General features: G+C 39.3%; 1 protein-coding gene across 1 annotated transcript in view; it reads left to right on the forward strand.

Annotated features, from left to right (window-relative positions):
- Nucleotides 1-1,241: 1,241 nt before the first annotated feature.
- Nucleotides 1,242-17,774, forward strand: part of PREX2 (phosphatidylinositol-3,4,5-trisphosphate dependent Rac exchange factor 2) — a 264,759-nt gene continuing 248,226 nt past the window's right edge. Inside the window, exon 1 of the mRNA XM_008062862.1 lies at nucleotides 1,242-1,475. Within this exon, the coding sequence (XP_008061053.1) occupies nucleotides 1,242-1,475 (234 nt within the window). The remainder of the gene's footprint in view (nucleotides 1,476-17,774) is intronic.

The raw sequence follows: 17,774 nt of genomic DNA on the forward strand, positions 1-17,774 counted from the left end.
TGGGGACAACTAGATGCAGCCCCTTTGTGGCCTATAAAGTGCCACTGGGAGCCTCTGCCAGAGTCTATCGGGAGAGGAAAGGTCACTTAAGGACTGTGGAAAATATTCCCTTTCTCTTTAGCGTCCTGAGGCCTCATTTCTTGCCTAATTGTTATTAAAGTCTGGGAGCCTGGCTTCTGGTGCTGATATTTTTTTCAGGGTTAATTTTATAGATGACATGTTTTAAGCACCCTTTTCTGGAGCTAGTGTTCTTCAGTTTACTGAATTCGTAGCAAAAAGGAAGGAAAATAGATTTATTACTGCCGTCATTACCAACTTCAGAATGGAAATTGGTGAATAATTATACTTATATTGGGCTTTTAAAAAGTATAACTGAAGGGAAGGGATTTCGCTGTCTGTATTTTTTGATAAGGTTATGTACTTTCCTCTTCCCATTTCTCTTTAATGAGAACTTTCTGTAGCTAATACATCGTACAAGTTAAAAGGAAGTGCAAACACAATTACCACATAAAGTTGAAATCTTTTCCATTCGTTTCTCTTTTGTGCTCTTTGTGACTTGTCTGCATGATTGTTTCAAAGTAAGGAAAATCCAGGTTTTCTTATCTATTCTTTATCAGTGGAACTGGTTTTGACTGTAGCGTGACTCTAACAAAAACAAAACAACACAACAACAACAAACAGGGACAAAATCAGTCTTCACTCTAACAGACATTGTATCTAACTAACCACAAGAATGCTGAGTATATATGGGTGAGCTTTAAAGGCAAGACTTGCCTAATGAAATAATGCAAGATACGGTGCCAAGGAGGGAAATCAGACAGATAACACTCCCTCGAACTTTGTAACAGAATTGTCAATCCATCAATAGCTCTTACTTGGAGGCCTTGAGATTTTCTGTCTCACTCTGCTCAGTGTCTCAACACTTATCTGGGTCATCAGTCTCCAGTGTGGCTGGGGTCACCATGCCAAAGTCTGACCTGAAGGCCCTGGTGCTCATTAATCAAGATCACAGTACATTTGGTGGGGGTCATCTTGGGAAGCTAGGCGGCATTTATTTATTATTTATTTTTATTTTGTTGAGATGGTGGGGAGGGGCTCACTATGTTCCTCACGCTGCTCTCGAACTCCTGGCTTCAAGTGATCCTCCTGCCTCCACTTCCCAAAGCACTGGGATTACAGGCATGTGCCACTGCACTAGCTCTAGGCTGTATTTAGAGTTTGGTGTAAGACAATGTCTGAACATGGCAGAGGGTCATGACAGGAACTGGGGTCCAGGGTTAACCCAGCTGAGATCTCTGTGGTCTGTTACTGTGAGAGCCAAAGAAGAAACTTTGGAGGATCTCTGCCCTCTTTTAGAAAAATGTAGCTCTTGTTACTCAGCCTCTGCAGGCACTCGAGTCTGGTCAGCCCCCTGTGTCTATTACATGCAGGAGCCTCTGGCAGAGGAGATTCCTGGGCTGATCAGGGAGTTTAGGGTAAGGACTTTAGGCTTGTGATAATTTATCAGGGATGGATGCTGTCATAATAATAATTAGGACCAATAACTATAACCCAAGAGAGCTAGATTTTGAATGCTTTTAAACTTATTTCCTTGGACGATTAGAATTATCATTTGAGCCAGTCGGTTTGTAGTTACTCCCCCTAACCCATTTTCTACCTAGGAAGGTTTGTTAATGTTTTATGATCATTGTATAATTTAGAAGAACTCTTACCAGCCATCGGGACCTTCCCAAAGTCTGGTCTCATCTGGAAAGGGTCCCATTAGGAAAAGCTTGAAAGCCTTCCCAACAACTTGTTTGAAGGTTGCTCTTTATTTTGGTCATGGGATTCTTTTTGCTATCACTGTGTAAACACTAGAAGGCTCTCCCTTCAGCTCATGTACGTTCCCAAGTGTGCACAGGTGAGGCGGTCTGCTCCAAACAAAAATAACAGAGGTAGAACATCTTTTGTCCATCATCTGAGCCTGATTCCGGTCTTAATGCCCTAGAGAAATTAAAATTTCTATAGCTCAAGTTGTTTTACTACATGGTACCTTAAATATTTTTTCCCCCGTGATCGCTTATGCTCTTGTTATTATTTTCTTGGAGATTCTGGAGGTATGGACAAATAGTAAGAGAGAAATCAGCTGTTTCCACTTTGGGAAACCAAAGTGCCAAGTGGTTTTGTGTATTAACCTGATGGTGTATATTTGAGTAACAGTTCTTGAGAGTGAGGTTAATCTTAAACCTTTAATCTAAACCAATCTAAATCTGTTTGTAGGAGTTATAGCCTGCACAGTAAAGTTCAGATACAGTTTAGTTATCCAACCTCCACCCCCACACCAAAAAACAAATAAAACAAATAAAAACCCAAAACCCCAAAACTCCAAAACCTCAAATGAGAGTTATTTCTATTCATATGAGGAAATATTGTAACAATCATTGGCCTTTCAGCAATGTGGTATTAATTATCCTGGCAAAAAATAACAATGCTCCTAATCTAGTTTTATGGTTCTATGTCTCTGATGGAACCAATTTACAAATAAAGGCTAATATTTTACTTTGCAATTCTCAGCCTCACCAACCTCCTACAGAGATTCTGCTGGGCTGCCAGTTTGGGAAAATACACCAAAAATTCTTGGAGTTGGAGTTCTCACACTGGTAACTACACACTCGTGTTTTCTTGATCAAGAGGTAATCCTCATTCAACTGCAGAGCAAGAAATATGAATAAATCGGGAGAAAATTATTCTCCTCTTCGGCAATTGCTACAACTGATGTTGTACAGGAGGATACTCAGAGTGCATGTTAGGAGCCACAAGGGTCAGGACAGAAGCTGAGGGTATGGGGCTCCCTTCATCCACCAGCTGACACAAGAGGGCCTGCACTATCTGAAGCTATTTTGCCATTTTTGTTGTTGTACTAATTTACCTCACGCAAACAGAGTTTCTTTAATCTTCCACTCCAGTAACGAAGAGTGAAAGCCTGTGTGTGACTTTGGAGCAAAATTATACTTCTGATGGGAATTGTTGGAAAGATGAGCTTATTCCATGGTGGTGCTTTTCTGGAACTGTGATTAAAAGTGTCTGATTGTGGAGTTGGTGTAGGGGAGTAGTGTAGGGGGGGGCATAGAGTGTATACGGGGTGACCAAGGTAGCCTGGGGTCAGATGGTGGATGGCCTTGGATACTGGAAGTAGTTTAAAACTAGGTTAGTTAACAGTGGGTAGCTAACAGAATTGAGCCTTGATTCAGGAATAGTATTTGGAGGCAGTCTTTTAGTGATAGAGGATAGGAATGACTCTGTTGTGCATAGGTGAGACTGGAGTGAGATCAACACATTAAGACCAACAAATGTCAGAAGGACGAAATTGGTAGGGAATATGATGATGCCTGGGCCTCACACCAGACCAACTTAATTAGAATCCTAGGGTAGGAGACAGGGGCTGAGAAGTCAAGAATCACTATTTTTAAAAAGCTCCCCAGGGGATTCTAAAGTGTAGGGAGAGTTGGGAAATATAGGGAAATAAAAAAAAAAATGGCATTAATATACATATTAATCAAGAACTGAGATAATGTTTTCCAATATGCTCCTAAAACGTAGATATTGATACTAGAATGAATGATGAGAAGAAATGCACTGATAAACTTAACTTATAAATCTAAGAAGTAACTAAACATTGAAGAAGCTAAAGAGACCTGAAATGAGGTAGGAGACCTCATTTATGAGGAGATGTCAAATTCAGTAGTTACCCGATAACTTTTCAGTAGTAATAATAATTACTGGTAGTGGAAAAGATGTAGTTAAAGTTTGTATTTAACTTAGGTAGAAAGCAGTCAACAAATCATTTCCCATGTGTCTGAGCAAGATAGTAAGACAACAGTGATTAGTGGGAAGTATTCTTGATGTGGGAAAGGAAGTATGCTACTTTGGGAAATTAGGATGCTATAGAAATTAACATTTTAAAGTCTTTGGGGATTCCCACAGAGGACTGATACATTTTCCAAAGTTCTTTGTTGTGGTGCAATATGGAGAGTTATTTTTTAAGTGCCAATTTGTGAACATAAGCATATGCATGCCATGGGAGATTTGAAATGCAAGAAACTGATTTCTGTAAAGCCACTTGTTTGATGCGATGTCCTTAATGGGTTTTTGTTTTTTTTTTTCAATCTTAGCCATTATGCGTTAAGGTATAATTTAAGTTCACTGCTGTGAGAGTCTCAGATGTCTTTACTTTTGGCTGAAAGAGTAATAGCCCTTGATTTCTGGTTGCAGTAATTTCTGTAATAAAGTCCATTGGTGATCTCCACAGAACTATTTACTCCTATTATGAATAAGGAACCAGAGTGTAACTTTAATTTCTTTCTGTTTTTGCCGTTGGGTGCTTGTGCTGAGAAGTGTGAGTAAAATCTCTTCTGAATCTCATTGCCTTTTTAAACTGCTATGTAAATTTTCTCTCAAAGCTTTCAGACTCCTTGACCACATTGTTGTATTTCCTCTGAATGTACTGCTTTCTTGCCTTCTTTCAACTGTTTCCCAACCTGGCTTTCTGACTCTTCTCCTTAGAAGAAAGATGCCTGAAGTTTTCCCATGACCATCTTTTAACCCTGACTCTTAACTCTGTCCCAGTTTTAAGCTCCCTTTGCTTCCCTGGCAATGCTCATTAATGTTACTTTTTTGAAATTCCCTCCTTGCATGGCCTCTCTTTGGGTCATTGTCGAAGCTCTACAGTTACTCCTTTCTTTCAACTCTCATTTCTTAGCCTCTCATTCTCTTTTTACATAGCTTTTTTCCCCCCCAGTAAGTTTAGCAAGTCATCATGGCCTCTACAATTATCTTTACATGAATAAAATTCAGTCATATCACTCCAGTTAAGATCTTGAGTCCCAAGGTCATGTCTTCTGCATAAAGGACATTGTACCTTATGTCTCACTTTTGCCTCAGATTCAACACATGCAAAATTGAGCTCATCATTTTCCCCTTAGAAGACACACAACCTCCCTTTTCCCTCGCCCATTTCTATAGTTGGTCTTCTCTGGTCTTCCTGAACTGGGTGGCACGGTGTCATCTTTGTCTTCTTATCTTTCATTCCCTATCTAGCCAGTCTCAATACCCTAATGACTCCCCCTCAAAATGTCTCTAGGTATACCTCTTTCGCTAGGTCTCCACTGTTTATTCTGTGAACTAATCTCCTTTTTTCCAGGGGAGATAAGACAATGAATGAATGGGCAGAATGATATCCATCCCACAAATGTGCCAGATTAATCTTCCTAAAATAATATTTTCATTATTTTATTTTATTTTATGATAGACCTGATCTCCTTGCTGCTTAAATATTCTAATTTCTCAACTTGACATTCTAGAGTCTTTAGGAAAAGGTCCTTACCATAGCTGTCTGAACTTACTGTAGTTACCCCTAAAGAATCCCTCCTGGAGTGTTAGTTTGGTTCTCAAGTAATCCATCAGACCTCTTGCAGGCCTGTCTTCCTGCCTCTACTTATGCTCTTCTTTCTGCTAGGATAACTTTTCCCTCTGCTTGAATATCCATATTCAAGATCCAGTTCACATATCACCGATGACAGCCATTACTAATCTACTCCATAGTATACTTACTTGCCCTCTTGTCACCTCCTATAGGTTTTATTGCTGGTAATACATATTATTTGTGAACATAAGCATAGGAATGCTAAGGGAGAGTTGAAATACAAGAAACTGTTTCTGCAGTTAGCACTTGAGTATTATTGATCTTGGATTACTGTGTATGTTTTGTTTTTTTTTTGCATCTGAATCTTATACTCTGTTGCCCAGGCTGGAGTGCAGTGGCATGCTCATGGCGACCTCAGCCTCAACCTGCTGGGCTCAGGTGATACTTCTGCCTCAGTCTTACAAGTAGCTGGAACTATAGGTGTGTGGCCATCACACCTGGCTAATTTTTTGATTTATTGTAGAGATGGAGTCTCATCAAATTACCTAGGTTGGTCTCGAACTCTTGTGCTCAGGCAATTCTCTTGCCTCCACTTCCTGAAATGCTGGGATTACAGGTGTGAGCCACCGTGACTGGCTTTATGTGGTTTTTATAATAATTTTTTTGTGTGGCACATTGCAGTTTATAAAACATTGTCATATATTTGCCTGATAATAAAACCGGTCAGACATTTTACAGCTGGGAACAGTTTTATTAATTAGTAAGAGCCTCAGAACACATAGATACAATGAGTTAAATGTAAAGTGTAAAAGTAGAATCTAGGAATTGATGTCAGTACAAATTCATTTGTTCTAACTTCCAAGGTGCTTTTGCTTATTGTAAAACTTAATTCACATTTTTCTTGATTTTTAAGAAGTAGAATCAAGCATACATGTGTTGCATAGTAGGTGTTAAGTATCTTGCCGACTGAAGTATTAGAGTAAATATACTATAAGTAACCAAAAAAATTTTCTGAATTATAAAAATGTATTTACATTTATCTTTCTGTACTTAGAATAGATAAAAAATTGGAGAAGTGAATTATTACTAAAAATTGGTTTGATGTGCTCCAATAAACAGCTTTCTTAAGATAATTTAAATTATAGGAACCTCATGTTTGAAAACTCCTTTCTCAGTGAATCTTCAGTGACACTACTCTGGACTTAAGATGATAAGATAATTCTTCCAGTATCTTGATTTAGAAGAAATAGCATCATTGCTAGATTGAAAAAGCAATAAAAAAGAAAAGAAAATCCATAAAGTTTTAAAAAACATTCTCATAAAGTTTATTTTATTTAATTTATTTTTTTATTTTTGAGTTGGAGTCTCACTCTGTCGCCCAGACTGGAGTGCAGTGGCCGCTCCCGGCCACCGCAGCCTCGACCTACTGGGCTCCGGCGATCCTTCCGCCTCAGCCTTCCAAGTAGCCGGAATTACAGGCGTGCGCTACCATGCCCGGCTGATTTTTTGATTTATTGTAGAGATGAGGTCTCGCCTGCCCAGGCGGGTCTCGAACCCGCAGGCTCAGGCAATCCACTCATCTCAGCCTCCCAAAGGCGCGGGATTACTGGTTAAGCCACCGAGCCTGGCATAAAATTTATTTTAAAAGTGAAACTTTACAAGCATTCTTCATGTTCTGAAGATATATTTAAATAGGTATTCTATTTTATAACATGGCATGAACTCAATTAGCTAAGATCCTATGTAGAAATATGCTAGTTTCAAAAAAAATTTCTAGAGCTAATTTTCCCATATAAGGGATAACAAAAGGATGGATGAAAGGGAGTTGACATTTTTATTGTTTTTGGTATATTAAAATAATCTGGTTGGCCAAGTATTAGGGTGAGAAAATTTTCCTGCTATTTATCTTGCAAATTCTGAGAATTATTTGGAGCTGATTGCACAAAGCTAATACGAAGAATAAGTTACTTAACTTTTACTGCAGTGAATAGTTATGATAGTTCCCTTAACCTAGAGATGCAATAGTGATATCATTTTTAAAATAATTGTGTTTCAAGTCCATTTATTGCTCTGGTCTCTTCCAGTTTTACTATCTTCTACATGTAAGGAGGTAAACAATTGGATATTAAATTAGTTGTAAAAAAACAAGTAGAAACATGCAGTTTTTGTCTTCACATCCAATCTCTGCTGTAACCCAGAATTAGCTCCTGAATCTGTCCTTGCTGTGTGTTTCTCTTACCACTTCTCAGGTTAGGCCTCTCTGGAAATCTTGGAACTAGTTGCTTCCTTTATCTTCCCTCTTCTTTTTTTTTTTGTTTTTTTTTTTGAGTTGGAGTCTCACTCTGTCACCCAGACTGGAGTGCAGTGGCCGCTCCCCGCCACCGCAGCCTCGATCTGCTGGGCTCCGGCGATCCTTCCGCCTCAGCCTTCCAAGTAGCCGGAACTACAGGCATGCGCTACCGTGCCCGGCTGACTTTTTTATTTATTTTAAAGATGAGGTCTCGCTGCCCAGGCGGGTCTCGACCCCACAGGCTCAGGCAATCCACTCACCTCAGCCTCCCAAAGGCGCAGGATTACAGGCTGAACCACCAAGCCCGGCTATCTTCCCTCTTCTTAAATCTTCCAGCACTGCTAAGTAACTAGTTTTTCTAATGGATGGATGACTTTAGGAGACAACAGCTCCTAAAAACATTGGTGTCTTTGGAGTGATAAGAGTGGCTTTTGAATGCTAATAAGATAAGTGGCTGGGAGCCACTAGTAGGATGAGGGCTGGTGGTTTACAAGACCAAGGTGTGATTAGATCCTCACCCCCAACCTCTGGGGAGGGGAAAGGAACTGAAGGTTAAGCTGATCACCAATGCCAATGATTTAATCAATTATGTCTATGCAATGATGTTTCCATAAAATCCCCAAAGGACTGAGTTTGAGGAGTTTCTGAATTGCTGAACATGTAGAGTTTCCTGGAGGGTGGCACATCCAGGGAGGGCGTGATAGCTTCATGTCCTCTCCCACAAGCCTTGCTCTGTGTATCTCTGCTTCCTGATTGTTCATCTGTATCATTTGTAATATCTTTTATAATAAACTGGTGAGCAAAAGCAAGTGTTTCCTTGACTCCTCAATTCAAATTAATTGAATACAAGGAAGAGTGGTGGGAACTCAAATTATAACTGGTTGGTCAGAAGCACAAGTTACAACTTGGGCATCTGAAGTTGGGGACAGTCTTGTGGGATGGAGCCCTGAACCTTTGGGATCTGACACTGCCTTCAGGTAGATAGTGTCAGAATTTAATTGAAGTAGAGGACACCCAGTTGGTGTCTGCCACAGAACTGATGACTTGCTTGATGTGTTTACAGAAGCATTCCTTGTTGTGAAAGTATAGTAGGAGAAACTGAGTTTTTTTTTTTTTCTTTTATTATCATGCCTAGACACCTGTGTAACCAACACCCAGATCAAGGAACAGAATATTGCCAGTGCCTCAGAAGCCATTCTCCAATGGCAACAACCACCTTCTCTTCCAGCACAATAGATTAGTTTTGTCTGGTTTTTGAATTTTCTGTAAACAGACATCCATGATGTGCTTTCTTCACTTACTACTGTGTTTGTGAGATTTATATATATTATTGAGTGTATCTGTGGTTAGCAAATTATTATTGCTATATAGTATCCCATTATATGACCATACTATAATTTATCCCTTCTACTATTGATGGATATTTGGGTGGTTCCAGTTACTGACTATTGTAAATAGTCCTGCATTAATATTCTTATAAATGTCTTTTAGTAAACATATGCACACTTTTATGTTTGGTGGTTTTTGAATTGTTTTATGATTACTTTGAACTTACTAGCTTTATCTCTGAAGTAGCCTCTAAGCCAGTCTGGAGTATAATGGCTAGGCTTTGTATATATTTTCTTCTCATCATGTCTAGCAAACAGAGTTCATAGCTTAGCTATTCAAGAAATGTGTTGATTGATCATTTAAAAGTTTCAAAGCACATATGTTTGGCTCCCTAAAAATGTTCTAAATTAATCGTAGACTATACACTCCAGCATTTAAGTACCAAAAAAAAGGAAATGTCCTTTCAATTAGACATTCTTGTTGAATTAACCACAGCTTATTGGAAAATATTTCATCTGCTCAGAGCTATTGTTTTCTGTTTTGCAAATAGCGTGAGAAAGAAAATCTCTTTGTTTCTTAAAATGATCAAAGAAAGGACACTAACAACTGTAGTTTCTGTATACTATTATCATACTTAAGGATTTTAAGCTTCAGTGAATTACTTGGGATAGAACTAATAAATTATATTGGTGTGTATAATTGAACAGCATCTCGGAGCACATATTATCTATTTTGTTGAGTAACATCTTTAGAGCTACATCATATCATTTACTATGAGGTAAATTAATGGGTAATAAAATTATATTTTTTTCTTCACAGCGAATTAACCTGAGAAATTTTTTCTTTGCTTCTTTAGTGTAACATTTAGACTATTTACTTTAAAAATTGCAATGATAAAACTGTTCCAAATAAACCAGGTCTGATGATTTTCAAACCCAGCACACTTACTTCAATGTCAATACCATATGGAAAAGTTTGACTCTAAAATGTCAGACTTTCTTTTTCTTTTTTGGTAAAGTGTAACTCTTGGACAAGAATAAATGACATGGAGATTAAAATTAATGTCATATGGTTTTATAGTTTGTAGTTGTTAACTCTGAAATATCAGGATATATAAAAAGATTAAAGAATCTTTTCAACTACCAAATTTACAATATATATATTTACAAGCAAATGCCGTACACTTTCTATCTTGGTTTATCCTTGCTACTTTAATTGCTAGTCATTTTTTTAATACTATGATGTCTCATATCTTCCCATTCATTTATTTATTCAACAAATATTTATTGTGGGACAAATACTACTCTGGATTCTTCAAGTTCCATAGGCATGATTCTTTCCAGGAGGAGATCATAGTCTACTGGGAATACCAGATATGAGTTTGTAGACAGATACTTAAAACATTAATTAATTCTAATTCTATAGATGTAGGAGCAAAGCAGGAAGTTTAACAGAGAAGATAAAATTTGAAATGAGACTTGAAGTTTCGGAATTTGAGCAATGAAGTGGAAAGAAAGGTTTGCTATGCAAGAGAGTAGCGTGATACAAAGGCACAGAGCTGAGAATGAGTTGGCCTGTTCAGTGCACAATGGTAAGTTCCATTTGCTTAGAACTTAGGGTTCACTGGGATAACGAGGAGAGAAGAGTTGGGATGAAGCAGGTTACCATTTTTACTGCCAGAAAGGAAGAGCCCAGCCTCCCCCAAGGGGTTCTCCTCCTCTTTTTAACTTGGAATATTGGAATATTACCTGGGAACTGGTAACCCTCTGTGGAACTGGCAGGAGTTGAAGAATGGATAGAACTTTTGAACCCCAAAAGAATAGAGCTGGGTGTTCCCAAAACAAACTCAAAGAATAGGAAAAATGGGGGAGGGGAGAATCCAGTGTGCTCTTCAGAATGAAAAGTAGATCATTTAGTCACTCCTAAAGGAGAGATGCTGCAGATTAAATGAGAGTAGGATTCTCAGGGAAACCTCCAGTAGATTTCTGCAGAGCACTGTGTGTGGCTTTCTTCATCTTTTGCCTCTACTCAGCAATCTGGGTGTAATTGTAGGGGACAATTGGGTGGAATAGCTGCTAATGTGGTGCATAATAGGATCAAGCAACACAATTAATTTTTCATAGGAAAGCATAATGGCCTAAAGATAAGAAAGTAAAGTTTAAAGGCATGAATACAACATTCTACAGTTCACAGTTAGTGGGAAAAATATATTAAGTTTTTTAAACAAACACCTATCATAAAGGGAACAGTATTATAAGACTAATTAAGAAGAGCTGTCTTACCAGAAAGACTTGAATAAAGGAAGGTGATAGCACCTCTCTACCCTCCATCAAGACATTTTATTTTGTTCTGATGCCATCTTTTAGAAGAGACAATTATAGAGAAACAATGGCCAAGGGAAAGAAACCTGGGTAGTAGAAGGTCTGAGAACAGTACTGTAGGTAAAACAGATAATAAAACTGAGGTTATTTATCCTCTGATTGAGGAAGGGAGACTTGACAGTCACTGAGAGCAAGAATTGTCTGGACTAGATAGAAGTCCAGGAAGGTAGGTTTAGTTCTGTGATTAGATTGTCTTTCTAATGTTTTTCCTCATGAGCTGGAAACTAAGCAACACTGGAATAAATACTTCTAAGATGATGAATTCTCTGTGACCAGGAGTGTTTCAACTAAGGGTTGTGCCACCTTGTCAGGGATGCTGTGAGCTGTGGGAATTTTACATAGTTGACCTTCAGCATCACTGGAAAATGCCCGCGAGTATAAAATACAGACACTTTTGACATCCTTAAGATGTGTATTAGGCAGATGGCCTCAGTTGGATGCACTTAGGAGCCTGAAGCCAGTAAGCACTGAGCATGAAGTAGAGTTATGTGCTGAAATGTTTTACTGGAGATTTTACTGTGAAAAGTGACTTGGTTGCTAAATTGAGAGGTTTCCATAAGAATCACAGCAACTAGGGATTGAGTGCCTGTTAGTGCCTGATACTCAACTGGTCATTCTATGCATGCTATCTGGTTTAATTATCACAACAAACTTGGATGGTAAGATTGTTTTAATCCACTCCTTCTTTTACCAGTGAACAAATAGAGGTTAAATAATGAGTCTAGCTGCAACATTCACTAGCTCTGTGACCTTGGGAAAGTTAAATAATCTTTTTGCCCAAATTTTCCCATCTGTAAGTATGGATAATAATAATGTCGGCCACATAGGTAGTAGACAATTAATAAAAGCTTGCTATTGCTATCATATTTTAATTTTGATTATGGTTCCAAAGCCCATGCTGTTTGCACTATAACATCTGGATTCCCTCTCAGGTAGCAATGGATGGAAGGGAATATGACCATTAACAAAATAAATATTGACAGATATTAGAATCTTTATTCTTTACAGGGCATTTTTAAAAAGTGTTTCATTTGGGAATTTGATAGAGAGCCTGGAGAGAATTGATGATGACTTGCATAGACTTACATTTTTATGCATAAGAGCAGCTTACAATATTTTGCCTTTGTTTTCCTTCTTCATATGCACAACCTCTTAAAGCCAAGCTAAAATACTACCTACTTTATAAAACTTTTTAAACCCTCAAAATGGAATGGGCTTGCATTTTCCTTTAAACCCACATGGAATGTTCTTACTTGTCTATGATAGTCGTTATTTCCTGCCTTACATTATATTTACTTGTGTAATTGACTTACCCTTTCCAACAGACTTAGAGCTCAGTTTTGACATGGCTTTTTAGCATCCTTTTTGTGGTATTTCCTGGAATTCCTTGATTTTGGTATGCAGGTACTCAGTATTAAAAGGCATTTGGAAGAAAAAAAAGACAAAAAAAAAAGACATTTGCAGAACAATTACTTTACCATAGGCCATAATGGTGATTTTTTTTTTAACAGTATGCTAATTCCTAAAATTATAAGTCTGTGTAGTTCCTCAAATATAAATATTACTTTTAATGAAAACAGATTCTGAATCTTTGTTTGGTATCTGGGTACTGATGATTGTGATTCAGTGGTGAAAGAAATTAACTGTTTTACTCTGGCCCCGCCCCAGAGAGCTTTCATGAAAAGAGATTAAATGCTCCCTCTAACTGACCCAGATCCACAGATGCACGTGAATGCAGATTCCTCCCTGCATTGCCCTGTCATGCTGCCTTAGTGATGTTTGAATGGACAAGCACTTTGTAATTTCTGTCATCTCTCCATCCTTCCTTTCACTAAGTTTGTACTCTAAGATACCTGAGTAAGCCTCCTAGTTGAGGCTCTTGCCTCCATTCTTGACTCAGGTGCATTCCTCCCTTTGCCTTGATAGTGAACTTTCTATACAGTTAGATGACCATGTTCACTCACCTAGAACAGCCACAGGATAAGTTCCAGGCAGTTAAGCTGCCCATGAGGGCCCTCCATCATCCCTCCTCTACCAAATGTCAGGCAGCATCCTCTTCCTGTCTTCTCCCTTTTGCCAGACTCCCTGAAATTTTTGCCACAGAATTACAAGTTTAGTTTTTCATTTGCCGACTCCCTCTTTGGTGATCTATTAGCTATTTACTGAGTGCCTCTTTAGCAGTAATTAGGGACGTGAGCTCTGGATTCAAGTGTCCTGGATCAAAGCTATGTGATCAAAGAAGAGGTTCCTAATTTCAACCTCCTTCAATTTTCACATCTAAAAGATGAGGCTAATATTAGTGCTTACATCATAGAATTGTGAATAGTGAATTAATACTTGCAAAGAGCACAAGGCAGTGCCTGGCACTATAGGCACCTGTCAATTTAAATGCTCTGGAAATTTGCATCTTCATGCCTTTGTTCCTGCTGTTGTCACTTTATTGAGTGCTCTCATGCCTCCTCCCCCCATCAGTGTGAATGCTGTTTATCCATTCTTTAGACACTTTCTAAGGTATCAGCTTCTTAGGAAAGCCTTTCCATATCACCCTTTCCACCCTCAGAAAAAAACTGGATATTCCATCTTCTGTTCTACTCTGAACCTCGAGAATAAATGGATGTGCAACACATTTTAATGCAGGTATTTATATACATGTCAGTGTCCCCCACTGGTTCATAAACTCATGAGAACAAAGTTTTATGATTTACTCCTCAGTGATTTCCTAGAAGCTAGAGGCTAGCTCAGTTCCTGGCATATAGTATTCAGTAAATAATTATTGGACTGTGTTTTTTGAACTGAACAGTAAAGCACTTTATAACTTATAGGTGACAGTGGTGGTTGAATTTCAAGTTTTAGGACTCAAATCTAGAGTACTTTATCACTATGCCATGCAGCTGCACATACATATATACATACTTACATTGTGTACAGTTTGGTTATGCCTGATTAAAATAATTACTGTGAGTTGTTCATTTATTTAACTACTTCTGGTAGTTTATAAGAAATGTATTTATCTGACTTCCTATGTAGAAATGCAAGCCAGGATTTGTGGTGATTCAGTGCCAAAGATCTGTTACTGGTAGGCTGGAAGCCTGCATGTCCCCTGGTTCAAGCTGTGCTTTAATAAACAGGAGCTCAAACACTCACTTTATGATGGGAAGTACAGCTGAGGACTCTTTCGAATGCACAAGCTGATCATGCTGAATGCTTTTCTGGGTCATGTTCATTTCATAAAAACAGCCAATTCCCAGCTTTCCCAGAAGAGGAAATAACTGAAGGTCCCTAGCTGCCATGTGGGGTGAGGAGGAAACCAGGGACAGTGGGGGAGGGGCCCTCGCCGCTTCTCCTTTCCTTGGCTCATGAGCCGGCCCAGGCACCCATCCAATCGCATGGGCCCCCACTTGGGCTTGGAGCTGTGCTTCAGTGCTTACTTTTTTCCCCTTTCCTTTCGTAGCGACCACGTTTTTCCGGTGACCAGAGCAACATGACATAGAAGCAGAGAAAACATACCAAGTTCTTGCCAGTTGCTAGGCAGAGAAACCGCTTTTGGATGTTTAAAGTATGCTTCCCATGTTGATTTCCTAATCATGACTTGTTTTCAAAGCCAAACACAATAGCATTGTGAACAGTCATCAACATTTGCTAGGCTTTGCTGCCAACCTAATTAACAGATTTCAGTGTAGAGGGATGAGAATAAAGGGGATGCTTTTGGTAAAGAGGTAGTTTCGTGGGAAATTTGGTTTTTCTCTGTTTAAGCATTGTTACTTCTAGCTTTTTGATATAATGTTATAAACATTAATTTTAATGGCCATGTTTGTTTTAATTTTAACACATGCAGTTATTTTACCCAAGGTTTCTTTTAAAAAATCTGATGAGCCAGGTGCAGTGTCTTACGCCTGTAATCTCAGCACTTTGGGAGGTGGAGGCCAGAAGATTGCTTGAGCATATGGGTTTGACACCAGCCTGAGCAACATAGCAAGACCTTGTCTCTACAATAAATAAAATAAAACTAGCTGGGCATAATGTTGCATACCTGTAGTTCCAGCTACTTGGAATCCTGAGGCGGAAGGATTGCTTGAGTCCTGGAGGTCTAGCCTGTAGAAGCTGTGATTGTGCACTTAAGGCTGGTCAACAGAGTGAAACTCTGACTTAAAAAAAAAAAAATCTGATGAATTATTGAACAGGTAGTGCGCCTTGGATCTCAGTGTCAATATTAGAGCAGTTAGTGTGATGATTCACTAGTGCACTGAGGAAACTTAATTTTTCTTATTGTCAGGTATAGGAAAACAACTGTTTGCCCTGGAACACCAAACAAGACAGGCTGTGAATTCTGAACTCAGAGGTGGAGTATCCCTAGCAGGGCTGTTGAATACTTAGGCTATCCTGCATGGCCAAACACATTTTCAGGGAGGATTTTGAAGGTGACATTAGAGCAGGTCATTGAGCTTTGCTTGTCCTGAAAGCAGCTACTTATCTGTGGGTAGTAGGGCTGTTTTGTCCATGCAAGCAACCAGTGGTTCCCATCAAAGCTATCCAGAGTGATGTCCCTTTCCTTCTGTTATCGGGACCATGAGGTTTCTAGCAGGGAACACAGATCTAATTGAGACTTTAAGGAAACTTTGTGAATAGGAAACCACATTTAGCAGTGGAAAAATCTCAGGCCAGCTGTCACTTGGGAGATGGAAGCTCAAGGTTAATTTCATTTGTTGGCAAAGAAAGTTTTGAGAGAAAAGTTCGTTTTCATAATGTTTCTTTTGGCTGGAGACAGGAGAAATGGGGAAAAGATAATTATGTTTTTCTCCTATCTCTTCTGGACTCAGGTTGTACTCATGAAAATGTTTAGTATGCAAGGCATGGTATGAAGTACATTGTATATATAAACTATTTTAATCTCCACCATAATCCCAAAAGAACTCTTATTCTTCCTTTCTTTCAGAGGGAGAACTGCGGTAGAGAGAGATTAGGGAGCTGCCCAGAATCACTCAGCTCTAGTAGGTGGCAGAGCTGGGATTGGAACTGAAGAAGTCTTGTGAGTCTCTGCTCTTGGCCAGTACATTATACTGCATGGGCATACGGGGAAAGTGTAGATGTTATAGTTGGATTGGCCTCTGTTCTCTGTAACACTTCCATATTTATCTCATTTTGTTTGTTATGGATTTATATTTGTATCACTTCCATTGTACTGAAAACTTCTAAAGACAGAGGTGTGGTTTTGTGTCCCTGGTATCTGGCATGGTGCCTACTTTTCAGAAACTTTACCAAGTGTAGGACACAATGCCGGTAATGTGGGGGCAGAAAGTAACGGAAAGGCTGAGAGACTCAGGTGGGGTCTGGGACTTTTTTTGGCTCATGTCAGGGCAAACAGAGACCATGTCTTGTGCTGGAGTTTATAATTCACTGAAACCAAACTTAGAGATGACTTTAAAAAGAATATCACTCATTTTCGATGTGTTTTGTGTTCTCTTTTTATCGTAAATTTTTCATTTTTCTGGAGCTATGTCAAGCCAGTCAACATTCTCCCTAAAAGTTAAGCTAGAAAGGTTTTGGCTTTCAACTCTAAATAAGTCAACTCAGAGCCACTATTGGCATCTTAAAGGTTCCTACTTTTCCTTTATACTGCCTGGGCACCTTTTGAATATTTGTAATTCCTCTCCTATCTGCTGGGTTTCTGCACAGGTTCTTCTGGGGTTGTTTCAGGGAGAGTTATGTGCCTTTTCAGGTATCTGTGAGTGTGCCTGTCTTCCTCATTAGGAATTCTGGAGGACAGGAAGTTTGTGTGTGTGTGTGTGTGTATGTGTGTGTGTGTATACACACATGTGCATATACACATAATGCATTTGCACTCCCCATAAGGCAGAGTAGCAAGGACGCAAAGATGCTTCTTCGATGTAATTTAATCCCTTCCTCCCCTTTCATTTTCGTCCCCTCACAAAATGATTGTCTCATCGTGACACCACAGAAAATATTGGAACACTTCTACCTTTTAGTCATATGGTTTGGGATTGGCTTTCTTCCTATTTTAATTTCCAGAATACAACAGGGCCCATAACTACCTAACATCTGCCTCCCCTAAATTCAAGTCAGCCTCCTCCCTCACCCTGGTGTGGAACCAGGTTTAGAGCAGGCGGAGGGATGATGATAAGAATAAGAAGCTGAGAGCCGGGCTCGGTGGCTCAGCCTGTAATCCCGCGCCTTTGGGAGGCTGAGGTGAGTGGATTGCCTGAGCCCGCGGGTTCGAGACCCGCCTGGGCAACTTGGTGAGACTTCATCTCTACAATAAATCAAAAATGAGCCGGGCGTGGTAGCGCGCGCCTGTAGTTCCAGCTACTTGGAAGGCTGAGGCAGAAGGATCGCCAGAGCCTAGCAGGTCAAGGGT

Source organism: Carlito syrichta, unplaced genomic scaffold, assembly GCF_000164805.1.
Source record: "Carlito syrichta isolate Samal-C Ts95f unplaced genomic scaffold, Tarsius_syrichta-2.0.1 Scaffold305870, whole genome shotgun sequence".
Taxonomy (NCBI): Eukaryota; Metazoa; Chordata; class Mammalia; order Primates; family Tarsiidae; genus Carlito; species Carlito syrichta.